Source organism: Actinia tenebrosa, unplaced genomic scaffold, assembly GCF_029948245.1.
Source record: "Actinia tenebrosa isolate PJP-AT-01 unplaced genomic scaffold, QUT_ActTen_1.0 PGA_scaffold4__44_contigs__length_22323623, whole genome shotgun sequence".
NCBI lineage: Eukaryota > Metazoa > Cnidaria > Anthozoa > Actiniaria > Actiniidae > Actinia > Actinia tenebrosa.
The window spans coordinates 1899304-1916058 of record NW_028292581.1 but is presented as its reverse complement, the minus strand read 5'-3'; the positions used below and the strand labels follow the sequence as shown (position 1 = coordinate 1916058).

General features: G+C 36.5%; 2 protein-coding genes and 1 long non-coding RNA gene across 3 annotated transcripts; 1 reads left to right on the top strand and 2 right to left on the bottom strand.

Annotated features, from left to right (window-relative positions):
• Positions 1–1525: 1525 nt before the first annotated feature.
• Positions 1526–5309, bottom strand: LOC116290029 (insulin-induced gene 2 protein). Its single transcript, XM_031696996.2, has 4 exons — positions 4793–5309; positions 3851–4023; positions 3347–3431; positions 1526–2895 (listed from the first exon to the last, which is right to left on the bottom strand). Exons 1-4 carry the CDS (start codon positions 5183–5185, stop codon positions 2854–2856), a joined length of 693 nt encoding a protein of 230 aa, XP_031552856.1. The 5' UTR covers positions 5186–5309; the 3' UTR covers positions 1526–2853.
• A 2808-nt stretch (positions 5310–8117) lies between these two features.
• LOC148906857 (uncharacterized) lies at positions 8118–11740 on the bottom strand. Its single transcript, XR_016121148.1, has 4 exons — positions 11609–11740; positions 10015–10056; positions 8784–8893; positions 8118–8339 (listed from the first exon to the last, which is right to left on the bottom strand). It is a non-coding gene; the product is annotated as an uncharacterized LOC148906857 (long non-coding RNA).
• LOC148906856 (uncharacterized) lies at positions 11699–14762 on the top strand. Its single transcript, XM_089036957.1, has 3 exons — positions 11699–12310; positions 13525–13816; positions 13934–14762. Exons 1-3 carry the CDS (start codon positions 12141–12143, stop codon positions 14393–14395), a joined length of 924 nt encoding a protein of 307 aa, XP_088893083.1. The 5' UTR covers positions 11699–12140; the 3' UTR covers positions 14396–14762.
• The last annotated feature ends 1993 nt before the right edge of the window (positions 14763–16755 follow it).

The following is a 16755-nucleotide window of genomic DNA, read 5'->3' as shown; positions in this document are numbered from 1 at the left end:
GTTGATTAACAATCATTGATCACCTGCCAATCAACTGATGATCAGCCAACAGCCAGCTTAAGTCAATCAACATGTGTTGGCTGGTTGAAGTACACAATAGTCCTTTGTCTTACACTGCTACTGTGTTTTATGACTCTTAAAAGACTCATTTCTACGACAGGGCAGAAAAACGACAAGCCTGCTACTTTCGCGATTTTTTTATTTAACTGAGTTTAATACTCCAAATTTTTAAGCGTTTCATTTGTGTCACTGCTGCTTGTCAAAATTTGTGACGAAATTTTGTCTAGTTAGAGTAAATCTACTTATTAGTATTCACAGGTTTTTCGGGTTATTCTACATCTTATCTCATGTAGAATCAATACTGAGAATATTGTCAGAAGGGTAATAGGCACTTTAATGGTATCTGTGAAAAGCTGACATGAATGCGACTAAGCCTGTGCAAATGAGTCTGTGGTCTTGAAAAAACAGCAGTATGTAGCAATGTGAAAATGGGCCTGGTTGTATAAATCCTTATCCAGTGGATAATTCAATATTGTTATGCTGCTCATCAGTATTATCAGTTATTATTGCCATTGTTAACTTGCTTTATATTGCATGGCATTGGTTGATCTTTTATAAATGTTGCCAAGAGTTGTCCAATACAGAGTGTCTTTCAGAAGCACACTTCACGATCCTTAACACAATGCTTCATGGGCTTACAGTGTATTACAGGAAGATTTGCAGGCTTGATTGGAAATCCTCAAGTGCACAGGAGAAAGTCAGATGGCTACTAGTGAGGTGATTAATGAAAAACCTTAGTAAGTCAGAATCCCAGACTTTATTATAGAGCAGTAAAGATGGATTATTGGTAAAATGGTTTCTTCCCACTTGTGAATAAGTTTGTTTCCTGACAGCTGAAAATGGATTGATTAGAGTGCTCAGACAAGAGGTAGATACCAGTGCGTAATGAAATTGCAGGGCCATAACCAGTTGGAGTGCACATGCACCTCCGCACAAAAGCTGAAGGTCTGCTGAGATCCTTTTTTTCCCCATCTGCAGCTTGTATCACTTTAATAGGACATTTGCACGATGGCATCATTGACCTCTACCAGAGTTCCTTGCACACTTTCTTTTGTTCGGTTAATTAACACCAATTTATTGTCTTACTATTCTCATGAGGGAATACGAATTTAAATAAAGAAAATTCATGAAGCATCTTGTTGGTAGTGGGAGCCAAAAGAAGCCATCATGCAAACGTCCCATTGTCGCTCATTCATTATTGGATGGTCTTTTTTTGTTTCTGCAAATCCTAGGTTGGTTATTTGATTGTGATTGATCATTCATCTTTTTTTGCTTTTGAAAATTCTTATGTTTTACCACTTCTCAAGATGGCCATTACTTTAGACATAGTTCCATTTCCTGTGCACCTGCAAGACCCTGGTTTTGGCCCTGAATTGTGGATGAAGGGTGGATTCATTTGTAAGTTTAGGCAGCCGGAGACAACAACACTATTACAGATACAGATACAGATACTTTGTTCGAAGTATATATGTACAAATCTTTATTTATATTATCCATACCATAACAGTAATCCTCAAGTTAAGATTAACATTTTATATTGATAGTTCAGCAAGCCAATATCCAGAGTGTGGATGAAAGGGTATGTAGCTTTGATTAGAAGTTAATACAGCTACAATCTTCTGCAAAAATAATGTGCCCCTTTCCCCCAATCAATGTTGGTTGAGGAAGTTGTCTACACTGAAGTGGTTGGCTGGTAAAATGTATGCAAGACAACATTGCTACAGGGGGAGAGGGGGGATGGTATACATATTCCAGAATACTAGGTGAAACATTTTATTCTGTCTGCAGAAGATTGTAGGTAAAGATCGAAGGTCTGGTAACTATTCACTAGAAGAACTTAATATTTAAATGAATAGAGTTAAGCCTAAAATGATCTTGAGTTCAACTTGAACTAAATGTATTTTACAACACATCAAATGCCAGCATTTGAGTGTCATTCATCCAAAATTAGTCACAAATTTCAAAACAGTTCATAAACCCTGTATCTGAGGAACAGCTAAGTCAAACCTAGGGCTTAAAATAATTAAAGCCAGTCATCAGAAAAATGTCCAACCACAATTTTTCCAGTCAAATCTTTGTCTTGCTGGCCATTTTAACCGGTAATGTTGAGCCAGAAACAAGATATGACTGGCTTAAAACTAATGGTCAGCCATCATGATAAGTGACTAGCTGTTACTTTAAGCCATAAAACCCCAGTGCAAAAAAAAAAAAAAACAAAGGTCACTTGTAATAGTTTTAAAGAAAATGCACAATAACTATTTCAGTGGCCTGTGCAAATAAAACAACATATTCAGATACGTGAATGTGCTGATTGATATTATTACCCTTTCCCAATTAAAAACAGCTGTGGTAAATTCATTGTAATAAATATCTTAAGGCTAGTGAATGCTTAAATTTTTGCTTCAAACACAGCTAAGGCACATGATCAAATCCTAAACCAGATTATAAACCTTGAGAATATCTCTGCTGCTGACTATGTATGCTACCAAATATTAAGATTAACTTGCACTATGCCGTATTCTTTCAAAAATGTACAATTTTGAATATAATTCTTTCTTATATTTTACTGTTCCATGCTATATTTTGCAAGATTTTTGAGAGGTTTGCAGTTAACGTCCCATTGTGGGGGATTTTTTTCCATATATCTACATCTAAATTTACAACTATACTTGTGAAAACTAAATTGTACAAACTCTTGTCATTTTGTAAGATATTGTGAAGAATTGGCATTCGTAAACATGCACCTTCAAAATAAATTGAACTTTTTTTCATTTAAAATATGAATAGAATATGTTACTCTAAATGCTCCTTCTGTTTTATTGGTACAGTTTCAACCTGAAACAAGATGTTTTTAAAATTAGATGGCGTTTTATCGTATTAGGAAAGCCATTGCCACCACCAAAATACATATGTACTACAATATAAACACTTTTTCTAATGTTTGATTCAGTATGACAGTCCCCAAATTGTATTTTGAGTTAAATGGCCGAAGCCATGGCAAAAGTGTTACTTATGAGGGCACATCCTGAAGCCCCTGTGCAGTGGGCACTACTGCCCTGCTTAAACATGAAGCAAGGGATAAACATGTAGTTTTCCACATCAGAACATAAAATTTTGTAGACCTGTAAACAGTCCCCATATCAAATGTGAAAGCCTTAACATTCATGCTTTAAAATGCTGCAGCTGGCACTAGACAACATCTAGTTACATCTAGTTTCAAGTAATAAATGTATGTAGAATAGATAGCAGGGCAGGAAATTTTACAAGATAACCATCTTAACCTTACCATAGCAAGCTGTCTTCCAATATTACCAAATGTTACAGCTCCAGAAAAGAATAGCCCTGGGACAACTGCTATAACCTGCCGATACCTAAAGAGCAAAAATGAAAAATGTCAAAACATGGTGATGTATGCTGATACCAGACACAGTCTGGTAGATTTAGTCAACACCCATGCTGATCATGAACACACATTATCATGTGGAATGCACACTTGTTCAGTAATTTGGATGAATGGTAGTCTGTTGCCAATTAATCTGTTTCATTTTTTGTCTTGATGAACATATGGTAGTCTGTTGCCAATTTATCCGTTTCAATTTTTGTCTTGATAAGCACATGAAGCAACAAAAACAGTGGTATAGCTGTGATAAGGATATTTCTGGTAGTCACAGAATCAAGATTCAAGGGAAATGGAAAATTGTATAAACATGGATTGGAAAACATATAAATTAACAGGGAGTTGTATAAACATGATTGGAAAAACATATAAATTGGCTGGGAGAGAACTAACCTGTATATGCAAGCTCCAACATACATAAGTATAAATACTGCCACTGATGCTGCTATAGCACTAACAAAGGCAATTCCAAGACCATTTTTGGAGCGATCAAAGAACCACCATAACAAGAAGGATGTCATTGCGACAAAGATAAATAGATGACTGCTGCTGGTGAAATCAAGTTTCTAATTCAAGGTTAAGGGAAAACTAATATTATTCACAAAACATTCAAGCCTAGAAGCATTTCTCTTTTGGGCTGGTCTGGGGGGGACTCAGTAAATGCTTTCACCTCCTGGAAATTTTGAATTCAGATATGCGAATGGTTGAGCTAATCTTCTATACACTGTCTGGGAGTAAACCAAATATGTGCTGTGGTTTTAACTTTGAATTTATGATTATAAAAGTAATTCCAGTGGGATCTAACCACGGCAGACGTAGAAGAAGCAATAACAACCAAAAGAAAAATAAAATACAATAAATTGAAAATAAAAAATAAATAAATAAAAGTTTTAATTACATACTACATACATACTTCCAACACACTCAAAATTAGAAAATACGTCTTTTTTTATATATAAAAAATATGAACACAAAAAAATGCTATCCATTTTTTCAATCTAGAGTAAAAATACCTGACCTTGCCAAAAAAAACGAATCGCAATACCGGAAGTACGCAAAACAAAATAAAGGATTACTTTCAAATATCGATTACGATAAATTTTAGAAGAATTTAAACCAAGATTACAAATATACTAAGAAAAACAAAAAGTAAAGGAACTGTTTTTTATAGGATTTAATGCAAATATATCAAGGGTGACTTGAATACAGGAAAATCTTGAACACATTGTTGAAATGTCTCACTTGACAGAAGGACCCCATGAACCCGAATCAAAGCTAGCTACACGCAAGTAGATCGTAAATACGTTCACTATGATAATAATACAAAAAGGATACTGCAGTACCATGACTTATTCCTACAAACATCGTAACGCATCGAGCAACACTTGACCATTCACGCTGAAAATTATGAGGCTTACCAAGCCAGGAATCAAGACCAGGACAAACTAAACCAATACAAGCAGCCATTGTTCCACAAGAAGGTGGAATCCACCAAAACGTAGAGTAAACACGTTTGATTATTTCTACGGGGAAAGCTCCCCATTGTCTTTTTCTCGCTTCGGGTAAAATAGAAAGAGCGAAGAGAACCATCGCAAGGAATCCTCCGATAAGAAACAAGACGATTCCTCGCACGACAGTGTTCACTGTCTTCGGGGCGATCTTGCGATACATGTGAAAAAGAAATTGTCCAGCAGATCTAGTCTGCTCCCCACATAGAAAGCAATGCATGTAGAATGATTTGAAATGTTAACCTCGGCTTAAAATACTAGTTTTCCGGTGTTGAACATTCGAGTTCAGGTTGAAATGGCGATGTGTGTTTTTCTCGTATGTTGGATCGCATGATCTAGCATTGACCAATCATCACACGCCAAACATCTGGTGGTTTTGGCACGACTTCCATAGTCAGGAAACCAGCCAATCACAAGCCGTGTTACAATCGCCATGGAGCCTGGTACATCACTGAAAAAATTACTACTCTCTTTTTCAGATTTACTACAAAGGTTAATTTAATTATTCCTAGCAAAAAAAACCTTATAAAATATTTATTTCCTATAATTTCCAATGTGTGGGGTAGATATTGAGCTAATTGTAATTTTTAAATGAAATATTTTGTTTTTTAATGTTCTCATTTAATATGCAAAAAGTGGCGTGATTTGTTGTCCGACCACGGTCACTTGCCAAACTTGTCAATCTAAGAGCTGATTGGTAGAAAAGGATCACACTTTTACAATCAGCTGATTGTTTGGCGGACTAAAAGACTTGCCGATTTTAAGTGCGACAAGCTGCTTGATAGTGTTGTTTCACTTCTTTTTTGTGTCACTTATTTTCTTTTAGGTGTCTTTCTGCGGTTTCCTTTCGATGCTGATTTCATCGCTGATAAATGACCTTCCATTGCAAGTCGCGCCGATATCTTACTTGGCGTGGCGCGCGCGGTATCACGAAAGCTATCATCAAAGACTCCGAATACTTTGAGATATAGCTAGGTTGCGCAAATGCTGTAAGCGTTGCGAGTATATCTTAATCAGTAGCTAAGGTTGACACTGCGATGCCACCAAGTTGCTGCACTTGACGGACACTTATACCACGAAAGTGCCTGCTTCTGTCGTGTGCGGCGCTCTCACCGCGCTGTGTAGTTCAAACCGAAACGACTGAATAGACTGAAACGACTGAACTGAGTTTGTTTGATATATATATATTTTCAAATGTTAGGAGCTTGATTATCATATTGCGATCGAACTTAAATGTGTTATAAGAAACTATTTTCTTAAACCGTGCAACGAGGGCTTCTGTCCCTGCGGCACCGGGCTCTCCGGTTTTCTTCCATTTCTAAAATTAATCAACATATCATCAAGTTGTGTGCATAATGAATATTGGAGAGTTCTTGTATGCCGCATTTAATATGTTTCTCTCAATGTGCTTTACATTTTTTAAGACCAGTGGAGGACTTTACGGACTGCATATTATTAATTAGCAGCCGTCATGCAGCTAACAATCATGAGTGAATCGTTAGTATTAACAAGATCCTGACAATGTCCTACAAAAACCTGTGAGATTTTGTGCGAGAGCTCGCAAAGACTTTAGTAAGATGTTCATTTTGGGTTGCCAACGGTCATTACTTACGTTGTCCAGTGTATGGTGTCACTATTGGATCAGGTATCTTAAATATTTACGTTTGATATCCGTAGGTAACATCAGTTAGAGGGTTTACAAGTGTGACTGTAAGAAACTACCAACTGAAGAATTATTTAAATTGCTGGAATCCTGCCTTGGTAATCAGACATTCAGGTCCTGTGTGGAAAGGTAAGAATATTTGGCATTCGCAGATTGAGGAGAAAAATTGGGGTGGAGATGATATTGCAGTGCATTGAGACTGTTTTAGGGACAAAATAGATGTCATGGAACAATGTACCCTTAAAAGTCCCACAATGCACTACAATGCCAACCCGGCCCAGTTTTTTTTATCAATCTTGAAATGGCCATTTGTTCCTCTTCACAGTTCCTTGTGCCATTTGAAGGGTAAGGTGGATTTTGAGGTAGTTTGGGGTAGTTCTATGTAAATGATATATTGTTAGTATATGATGCACAGTGTATTTTATATGTTAGATGTGCAGGATGCAGTGAGTATTAAATACCCCATACACTATACATGTATTAAACACACTGCGCACACCAGTTGTGTTAGATGCACAGGGTATATTGTTAGTATATGATGTACAGTGTATTTGATATGTTAGATGAGCAGGGTACAGTGAGTATTGAATACCCTGTGCACTCTACATGTATTAGATACACTGCGCACACCAAGTGTGTTAGGTGTACAGTGTATTTGATATGTTAGATGAGCAGGATACAGCGAGTATTTAATACCCTGTGCACTCTACGGGTATTAGATACACTGCGCACACCAGGTGTGTTAGGTGTACAGTGTACTCGATATGTTAGTTGTGCAGGGTACAGTGAGTATCAAATACCCTGTGAACTCCAATGCCCAGTGTACAGTAAGTATTTAATACCCTGTGCATTTATAGATTCACAGTATGTTCATTTTTTGATAGAGGAACAACACACGTCGTATCAGATAGAAGGATCATTCATTGTTTCTGGTAAACGACGCACGTCCATACGGATACGACGCTCGTTTATCAAATCGTGTACGATTCATTGAACGAGCGTCGTATCCGTATGGCTCATGTCCGGTCCGGACGATGTTGAGTGAACGAGCGTCGTGTAGGGTGAACGTGCGTCGTTCGAATGATCGAGCGTCGTAGATGCATCAGCGAAAGTTTGGTATGACATATGAAGCGCGTGCCGTACCCATTCCAAGCTGTCTTTGATGTTTTTTATAATTTTTTCATAAATAGTTGCTCTCTCGAATGCTTTGTAAACCGCAACTGTTTCGATTACCCGAGTCTATGATGTTCGGACTATATGTATATCACTTTATGCAGATAAAGAAATTAAATCATCTAGCTGGAATACATTCAACTAGGTCTAAAAACAATTAGCAAATGAAGCTTGAAAGAAAAAGAATGAAAATCATAAACGAAACCAAGAAAAACTCAAATTCCTTTATACATATATATAAGATGCATTTTATAATTCCGTTTTCTTTCTTTACATTTATACACGATTCAGACAAACACGAGTCAGACTATCCATATTTATATGTAACTCTCTTTTATTTTTCATATTTTGTTACATATCACTTTTATAAATATTACATGACGCTTCAGATATTAAACAAAAATTGATAATTTCCATTTTTTTATTTTCAACTACAGTTTCAGACATAAAAAAATTGTTTAAACTATACATGCTTTTGAACTTTCCTGAATAAAATAAATGTGAATTAAAGCTGTCTTCATTGTTGGTGCAGGATTCCCTAGAAGAAGAAAAAGTCACAAGGCACTCTTAGTCCCAACGGGATTAATGAACGCTTTCCTTTCAACTAATACCCATTCTTTTGTATTTTTGATATTTGTTTTTGTTTTGTTGTCTACCTTGTTCTCAATGGTTTCTTTTGTCTTATTCTATCTTATAAACACTCCTTTCTACCACATCCTTTTCTTTTACTCTGACTAAGGAATAGCATCCGAAACGTCAATAACTTTTTTTCATTTCTTAACAGTCTATATTTTACCCTTTTAGCATTATTATTTTAGTTTTTTTTTTCTTGTTAACTGAATTCAATTTCCCCCCATAATTTAACCTTAGCAGATAATGGCATGTAAATGAATAAACTTTAGAAATTTTTGCATAGCAGTTGGAAATTATATTTGGCATTTTAGCATAAATTGCATACCAATTTAAAAGACTACAAAAGTACCTTCCCAAAGCCTACCAACAATACATAATTTATGTATTATTATGCGCTTTTTGGATTCAACGACACTTCATCACACGTTAGCTCTGTTGATGTATTATTTATTTCCTGTCCTGTAATCAAAAACAAAATTCAAGTGGAAGTATGCCTTTCTAAATACGAAGAAAGTCAAACTTCCACAACTCAAAAAATTCAGAGTTATAGCCTTCCCACAACTCAGAGTTATAGCCTGCCCATAACGCAGAGTTCCAGCCTTCCCACAACTCAGAGTTCAAGCCTTCCCACAACTCAGAGTTCTAGCCTTCCCACAACTCAGAGTTCAAGCCTTCCCACAACTCAAAGTTCAAGCCTTCCCACAACTCAGAGTTCCAGCCTTCCCACAACTCAGAGTTCTAGCCTTCCCACAACTCAAAGTTCAAGCCTTCCCACAACTCAAAGTTCAAGCCTTCCCACAACTCAGAGTTCAAGCCTTCCCACAACTCAGAGTTCAAGCCTTCCCACAACGCAGAGTTCTAGCCTTCCCACAACTCAGAGTTCTAGCCTTCCCACAACTCAGAGTTCTAGCCTACCCACAACTCAGAGTTCAAGCCTTCCCACAACGCAGAGTTCAAGCCTTCCCACAACGCAGAGTTCTAGCCTTCCCACAACTCAGAGTTCTAGCCTTCCCAACAAGATGCATTTGTAATGACCTACACCTTCATATGCAAGGTCATTACAATTGTATTTTAGTAGGAAGGCTAGACCTCTGAGTTGCAAGTCAGCGATCCCCTCGTTGCAAGTCAGCGATCCCCTTGTTGCAAGTCAGCGATCCCCTTGTTGCAAGTCAGCGATCCCCTTGTTGAAAGTCAGCGATCCCCTTGTTGCAAGTCAGCGATCCCCTTGTTGAAAGTCAGCGATCCCCTTGTTGAAAGTCAGCGATCCCCTTGTTGAAAGTCAGCGATCCCCTTGTTGAAAGTCAGCGATCCCCTTGTTGAAAGTCAGCGATCCCCTTGTTGAAAGTCAGCGATCCCCTTGTTGAAAGTCAGCGATCCCCTTGTTGAAAGTCAGCGATCCCCTTGTTGAAAGTCAGCGATCCCCTTGTTGAAAGTCAGCGATCCCCTTGTTGAAAGTCAGCGATCCCCTTGTTGAAAGTCAGCGATCCCCTTGTTGAAAGTTTAAAACATTAAAAATGTTTAGTATAACAGCATTTAAAATCAACAAGTTCATCCATTGTTATATTATGATTTCCACCCACCTTAGTATGGTTGGATTTTGAATGTATTCAACTTAAGATCTTCTGCTTAAAAAAAGGTGCACAGTAAACATATTAGTAAATAGAATGGAAATAAGTTATCCCAGTTACATGTCCTCATCAAAAACAGTCAGTCAATGTTAAAGTTCACAAACATTGTAGACAGGAAGCACACGCAACATATATAACATACTTTTACTGATACTGATACTGATTTTTTTTTTTCATTTTAAACACCTGATGGTTTAAACTGTACCATATCCCCATTTACTTATATGTTTGCCACTAGCGAGTACCAGGCCTTTAAGGTTTTGCACTAGTGGCTTATTAGAAAGGGGACGTCCACCTGACGATTATGGACAGTTGACGTTGTGATGTGTCTTTGCCATCCGGCATAGAGTAAATACATGAAACTGTTTTGTGTTATGAGATTGATGTACAGAATCTCAAGAATAACCTCTGTCCAGGAGTCAAATTTGTTATGAGAATTAATCTAATAAAGTGAAAGCATAAACAAACATAATTATATTGCTTTATTACTTAGCAGTTTTTTTCTTGATTAAGTTTTCGTATGTAAATCTGATAATTATAATATATGTATATAGTTTTAATGGATTGTAAAATATTATATATTTTATGTACATGTATGTAGATAGGTAGGTAGGTAAGTATGTTTATCAAACTCATTAATAATTCATGGCAAAATACAACGGAATTCACGCCCGTGAAGAGCGTTGTAAATCTGATACAAAACTGTGTTCATTGCATAAACTTTAAATTGAATTTTCGTGGCCAAATTCACATTAATGTTGAAAATTTAAGTGAAACACAAAGGAACTAACCTAGACGTGTCCGACGTGTCGCGTCCGTGTTGTATCAGATATACAATCACTCGGATACCCCTCGTGGTTGTATATCTGATACAACACGCCCACTATGTATGTATGTATGTATGTATGCATGTTTGTTGTTAGTTACCTTTATAATTTAGGAACCAATAGATACTCGTAACGCTTTGAAAGTCCATATCCACTCACAAGAACTCATTTGAAAACTTTACTGATACCTATTAAATTCCAAATTGTACTCTCGTGCGATTTGATATATGAATAGGAATTTTGAGATCAATTCTAGTATATCTATATTCGCGCGCTCGCCCATTATATATACTATATCTAAAGATCTAAAGTGAGATCTTAGACTAAATTAGAATTCTTTTACCCCATTCCCCTAAAAAATTAATTACAAATACGTAATTCAGCCTAAAATATCCCTGTATATATATATATATATATATATATATATATATATTGATTCACCGTCTTTGAAATTACTTCCAAGGTCGCACTTCAACAAACATAGTTGTAAATAGGTAAGTGAAAAAGATATAACTTTGTTTGGAACTTCAAAGCCACCATGGTTGTAAACAAGAAAGTGAAAGAGATTTCTCTTGTTTAGATGAACGTGAGCTAAAGCAACTCGAGTGCGTAGACATTTTGTATATTATATTTCGTATCAATGTTAAACGAGCGATACGATAATACTTAGGTTTCGTTTCGGGTTAAACTTGAATAAATTTATTTATGTTTTTGCCTACCATTATTTGAAGACTTTAGGTAGATTGCTTACTGCGCAGAAAAGACTTTGAACATTCACTCTGGCATTCCAGCAGCTCCTGGCACGGCCATCGCACAACGGGGAGAATACGACTCGGGTGCCGAGGTCATACACAACCCGCGTCGGACCATGGGTAAAAATCTATAAATATTCGGTCACCTTCAAACCGCCGTCGAGAGAACTATTACTTTAAAAATAAATCATATGAAATTAATATTCAATTTTAATCTTCATGAATCTTTAAAACTATTGAGACAACGCTTGACCAACAAAACTTCTATTACAATCTTCTTATATTTAAAAATATATGAGTAGTAACACGTCAAAAAGTGACCTTTCCCTGTTGCCTGTTGTTTGAAGCAAGATACTGAGGTGTTAAAACTGTAATCCGACAACCAACTTCCAAGAACAATACTGTGATTGGCCCATTCATTTCTGGTGTTTTATTTACGCTTCAACTATTTCCGACCGACCTAGTTTAACTAGCGAAATGTGACAGCTCTCGACAAAAAATGGATAGATCTCTCAATCAACTGATGTTACTTAAAAATGCTCCGAAAATTAATATTATAAACTGGCTTCAAAATTACGGTCTCATTGCTAATCCGTTGTTTTGTGGTGACTGCAGCCATAATATGGACTTGGTTAGAAGAAGTGAATGTCATGTTGACAGTTATCAATGGTGAGAACTCGATGAATTATAGTTTAACCACTTGTAGTTGCCCTTATTCAGTGGAATATGACTATCCGAGTTGGGATTCCAGCTGGGTTTTGAGTTAGGATTAGAGTAAGGATTTGAGTAAGAATTCGATTTGGGATTTGAGTTGGGATTCCATATTGGAACAAATATTATTGGATATTATAACCATGCAGTTCTTTTGCATAAAACATTACCAGCATACAGTTTGTTGTATACGTAATACATATTAAAATCATTCCATACACTAGCTGTGGGCTACTCGAATTATACAAACCCCGAACACTGAGTATAACTTTTATGCATTTGGAGTAAAAGTAACGCATCACAATGGGAGATCAGGGATTTTAATTACTTGGGAAAAGCCGCTATAGGGAAAGGTCACGTACAGTCAAGAGATCAAAATACAAGAACAACAACAGCTAAAAACCAAGTTAAAAACTCATTTATTAAACCACATTCTGCTATGCTCCGCCTTGGTCTGTTGAATCAACTGATATGATACTTACGAATCTGCTATATGTAATACACATTTCTTTCATAAAATCTCTGTGATCAGGCATAAATATCCACGAGATGGCTATATGGTGCGTCTGATCGTTCATCTCTGAAAATCCTTGCAACACTCGAACATAAACTGTACATTCGCGCGCTGCCCATGTAATATCATCTATCTGTCCTATGATTTCATGGGACTATTAGTAAATAAATAACTACAACATATAAATGAATGGCGGATTAAATGTATGCATGAATAAATGAATAAACAAAAATAGCTAATTCATTGAACGTGAATAATGTTTACTTATCATATTGCATAAACAAGATCATAAATAGATTTTTTCGGGATTGTGTTAATTTCAATCATTAATAATTCACAGCATTATGTACAGATAAATCAATTACGTATACGAAGTGAATCTTTTAGTCAAAAGAAATGCTTGGTAATTCTAAACAAATGATTGGCTAAAACCAAGAATCCCAACTCGAATCCTTACTCTGTTGCTAGCTAATTTCTCTCCCTTTATCATATATTCATTCATACTCATTGATATCTGATAATGTCTTATGTCTTATGTTGTCTTTTTGTTTTTTTTCTCTCGTATTAATCAAACTTTCTTCGTTCTTGCTATTGATATGCACCTCCATAATGCTTAGATACACTGTAATTAGTGATATATTAAGGTTGTATTTTTTAGGAGGTGCTCCGCGTGTAAGAAGAAAAAGAGTTTGCGGACCAACAGTTTTTTTGGCGAATTTCCAAAAACTCCGCTTGCTGTAGTCCTTCTTCTCATATATTTTTGGAGTGAGGATCACAGTCGTAAAAGAACCAGCAGAGCAATTGAACTTCCACATAACCTGGTATCTCTAATCTTCAGAAAATTGGAGGACATCTGCACGGAAGATTTGGCAGCATATCCCATCACGCCCTTTGGTGGTGCAACTTGCGTATTAAAGTGCGATGAAAGTAAATTCCATCACAAACGCAAGGTATTACAAAAAATTCAAATCCGCATGAACTTTTTCTTTCTTTATATGAGTGATATATATTTTTTTTAGATTTCACATTAGTGTATATTATTTTTTCATATCTTTTTCCTTTGATAGTACAACAGAGGAAGGCGACCAAACAATGACGGCTGGGTTTTCGGCATAGTTTCAACGGCCTACACACCAGTTCGTGGATATTTTGAAGTGGTCCAAAAGAGGGACCGAGCAACGTTGCTTCCGATCATACAGAAATGCCTTTTACCAGGAAGCGAACTTCATACAGACGACTGGGGGGCTTACGATGGTATAACAAATCACCTGCCAAATATTGTTAGTAGACATCGCGTGGTCAACCACTCGTTAAATTTTGTCGACCCAGTAACAGGAGTACATACACAAGAGATAGAATCTGCGTGGAACACATTGAAATGTGGTGTAAAGGAAAGGAAAGGAATTTGCAAGGAGGATCTTCAATCCTATCTTGATGACAGAATGTGGCGTCAGTGGAAAGGAAATGGTGACATTTTTCTCAATTTTATATCGACCCTGACTTTGCAGTATCCCAATGTTCCTGTATGAGAGTTTGAAATGTAAATTTAATTGTTATAATGCCCAGATAGGACGACGGGGAATTAACGCCGCATGAACGAGGATTTAATTTAATTAAATTTATGCCCTGTCCCAGGATTCCGTTAGTGCAGGTGGGTAGTTTCCATTGACTAGTGAGTACATGCAAATTCAAAACTGCCTTCAATATTACAATTACTGTAACAATTATAGTAAATCATAAAGTTATAATTAGATACGTTTGCACTATGCAGTATTAAAATTGTCCCCAGGGCACCGCGAGAAAAAAAAAAAAGCTTCTTTCGCATCTGCGTAGTCAACGACACAAGTAGCAAGAAGGCATGTACAGTTATTGTTGCAAATAAAAGAATACCCAAAATATGTGGATGTTGATTATTTGCAAAATAAGTTTTCGTTTGAAAACTACAGATTCACAAGTCTCATATACCTCACAAACAATCGACCTCATGAAACGAACGAACGAACAAGCGATCGGAATGATACGATAGATGGATGGATGAATGGATGGATTGATGGAGGGAGGGAGGGAGGGTAGGAGGAAATCTGATTTTGCATTTCGCATTTCTTTAATTTAAGTTAGTAGTGAATTCTTTAATTTTCTTTTGAAACGATACTTATGGGAATATATATGCAGTACCAATTCCCAAAGATAGAAATTGTATTCCATAGAATACTCTATTAACTTTATATTGGTATTTAATTCACCAACAACTTTCCCATGCTATCAGTGAGTGCTTGGAGGCAAGCCTCCAAATAGCATGTTACTAAATTATTAATAACAAAAACGAGCTTTAAGATCTATATATTTTGCTGGAAGAAGACTATGCAATTCCTTTATTTGCTAAGGATAATATACTATACCCCATTAAGGGATGTGATACCCGATTTAGGTGGGAGGTGTCGTGTTCCTCGTTACCTACCACTTTTGGAAGTGAAATCTTAGACTTTGTCCCAAAATACATTCAAACATATTTATTCGTCTTTTATTAACAAGTGCGTCTAAGAGTACAGTAGATTGCTTTTACCGTTGCTTATGAGTTTATTAGATCTATGAGCTAATTTATGGTTTTTACTACATTTATGGTTGTTATTACATTTATGGTGAGTATATACACAGCCTGGAATTCCATGCCCATCTAATTGGGGATGGAAGCAAGTTAGAAAGTCCTGGACTCCACTTTGGACAACTCTACAACAAGTCAAGGACACCTGTCAGGAGTTGATTCGCTGTGGATGTAAAACAGTTTGCAAGGGATGTTGTAAATGTAAGAAGGCTAACTTGGTATGCACTGGACTGTGCAAATGTTCAGGAGAACGCGACTGAAGAATAACATCAAACCACGATTTAATAAGAATGTATATCAGGTCAGGTTCATGCCTGCTACTGGTAACATGTAACCCAGTACTACCTGCGCAATTTTGCTCAAAAAGCGCGTGCGTAGGCTCCCATTAAATGCTGATTATCTCGAAAACGAGCTCGGGACACCCTATTTTTCTTTCCAGATTTGGAATCAGCATTAAATTTCAACTCGGAAAATCGATGTTTTAAGAAAAGTTTAAAACAATTTCCAAAAGTAGGCAGTCACAATAAGGTAATTCCCTTGTTTTGCACTGCGTATTTTTCTGCGCATGTAGCTAAAAGCATGGAACTAACAAAGTTTAGGCATTTTTCTTTCGAAAACTAAATAAGAAACACGTTCAAAACCAAATTTCACTTTATTCTCTCCTTTGGGTAGAGGAATTGCGATTTTTATCTGACTCGCCCCAGTCTCGGAAAAGTGTAAATTTTCGACTATTTTGATATGTTTTTTCAAGATAAATCAAAAACGATAATGGTGATCCCCATTTTTTTATTTCAGGTTTTTGATAAATGCAATGCTCACAATTATATATCACAATATGAAGGAAAGATTATCGTATAAATTTTGAAATATTTTGATGAGAATAGTTGAGAATAGAATAGCCCTTATTGTTGCCTTTTATAGACCACCATACTATGACATTCCTACTTTTATGAGCAACATGGAAGATATTGTGGCTAACAAAAGTTACCCCAATATTCAAATCAGGAAAGAAGAATAACGAAAATAACTACAGACCTATTTCTGTTCTTCCGTTGTAGATCATCAATGCCTTCTCCACAAGTTAGAACACTATGGTGTGAGAGAAAGTGGTCTAGAATGGTACTGTGACTATCTCACCACTCGTACACAAAGAGTTAATTATGGAAAGGAACTTTCATCCATCTTTCATATCGATTACGGTGTACCTCAAGGGTCAATACTTGGGCCTATACTGTTTGTCCTGTTCATTAGCGACTTGCCTCAATGTGTACAGAAATAACATATTGG

Bases quoted from the DNA above. Each gene is read 5' to 3' on its own strand.
- LOC116290029 (XM_031696996.2), bottom strand. From the start codon at position 5,185: ATGCATTGCTTTCTATGTGGGGAGCAGACTAGATCTGCTGGACAATTT. The intron at 3,432-3,850 runs GTTAGTTCTCTC...TTTGCTCTTTAG, and splicing joins GTTGGAGCTTGCATATACAG to GTATCGGCAGGTTATAGCAG. The intron at 2,896-3,346 runs GTAAGGTTAAGA...ATCTTGTTTCAG, and splicing joins TTGGAAGACAGCTTGCTATG to GTTGAAACTGTACCAATAAA.
- LOC148906856 (XM_089036957.1), top strand. From the start codon at position 12,141: ATGGATAGATCTCTCAATCAACTGATGTTACTTAAAAATGCTCCGAAA. The intron at 12,311-13,524 runs GTGAGAACTCGA...TGTATTTTTTAG, and splicing joins CATGTTGACAGTTATCAATG to GAGGTGCTCCGCGTGTAAGA. The intron at 13,817-13,933 runs GTATTACAAAAA...TTCCTTTGATAG, and splicing joins AATTCCATCACAAACGCAAG to TACAACAGAGGAAGGCGACC.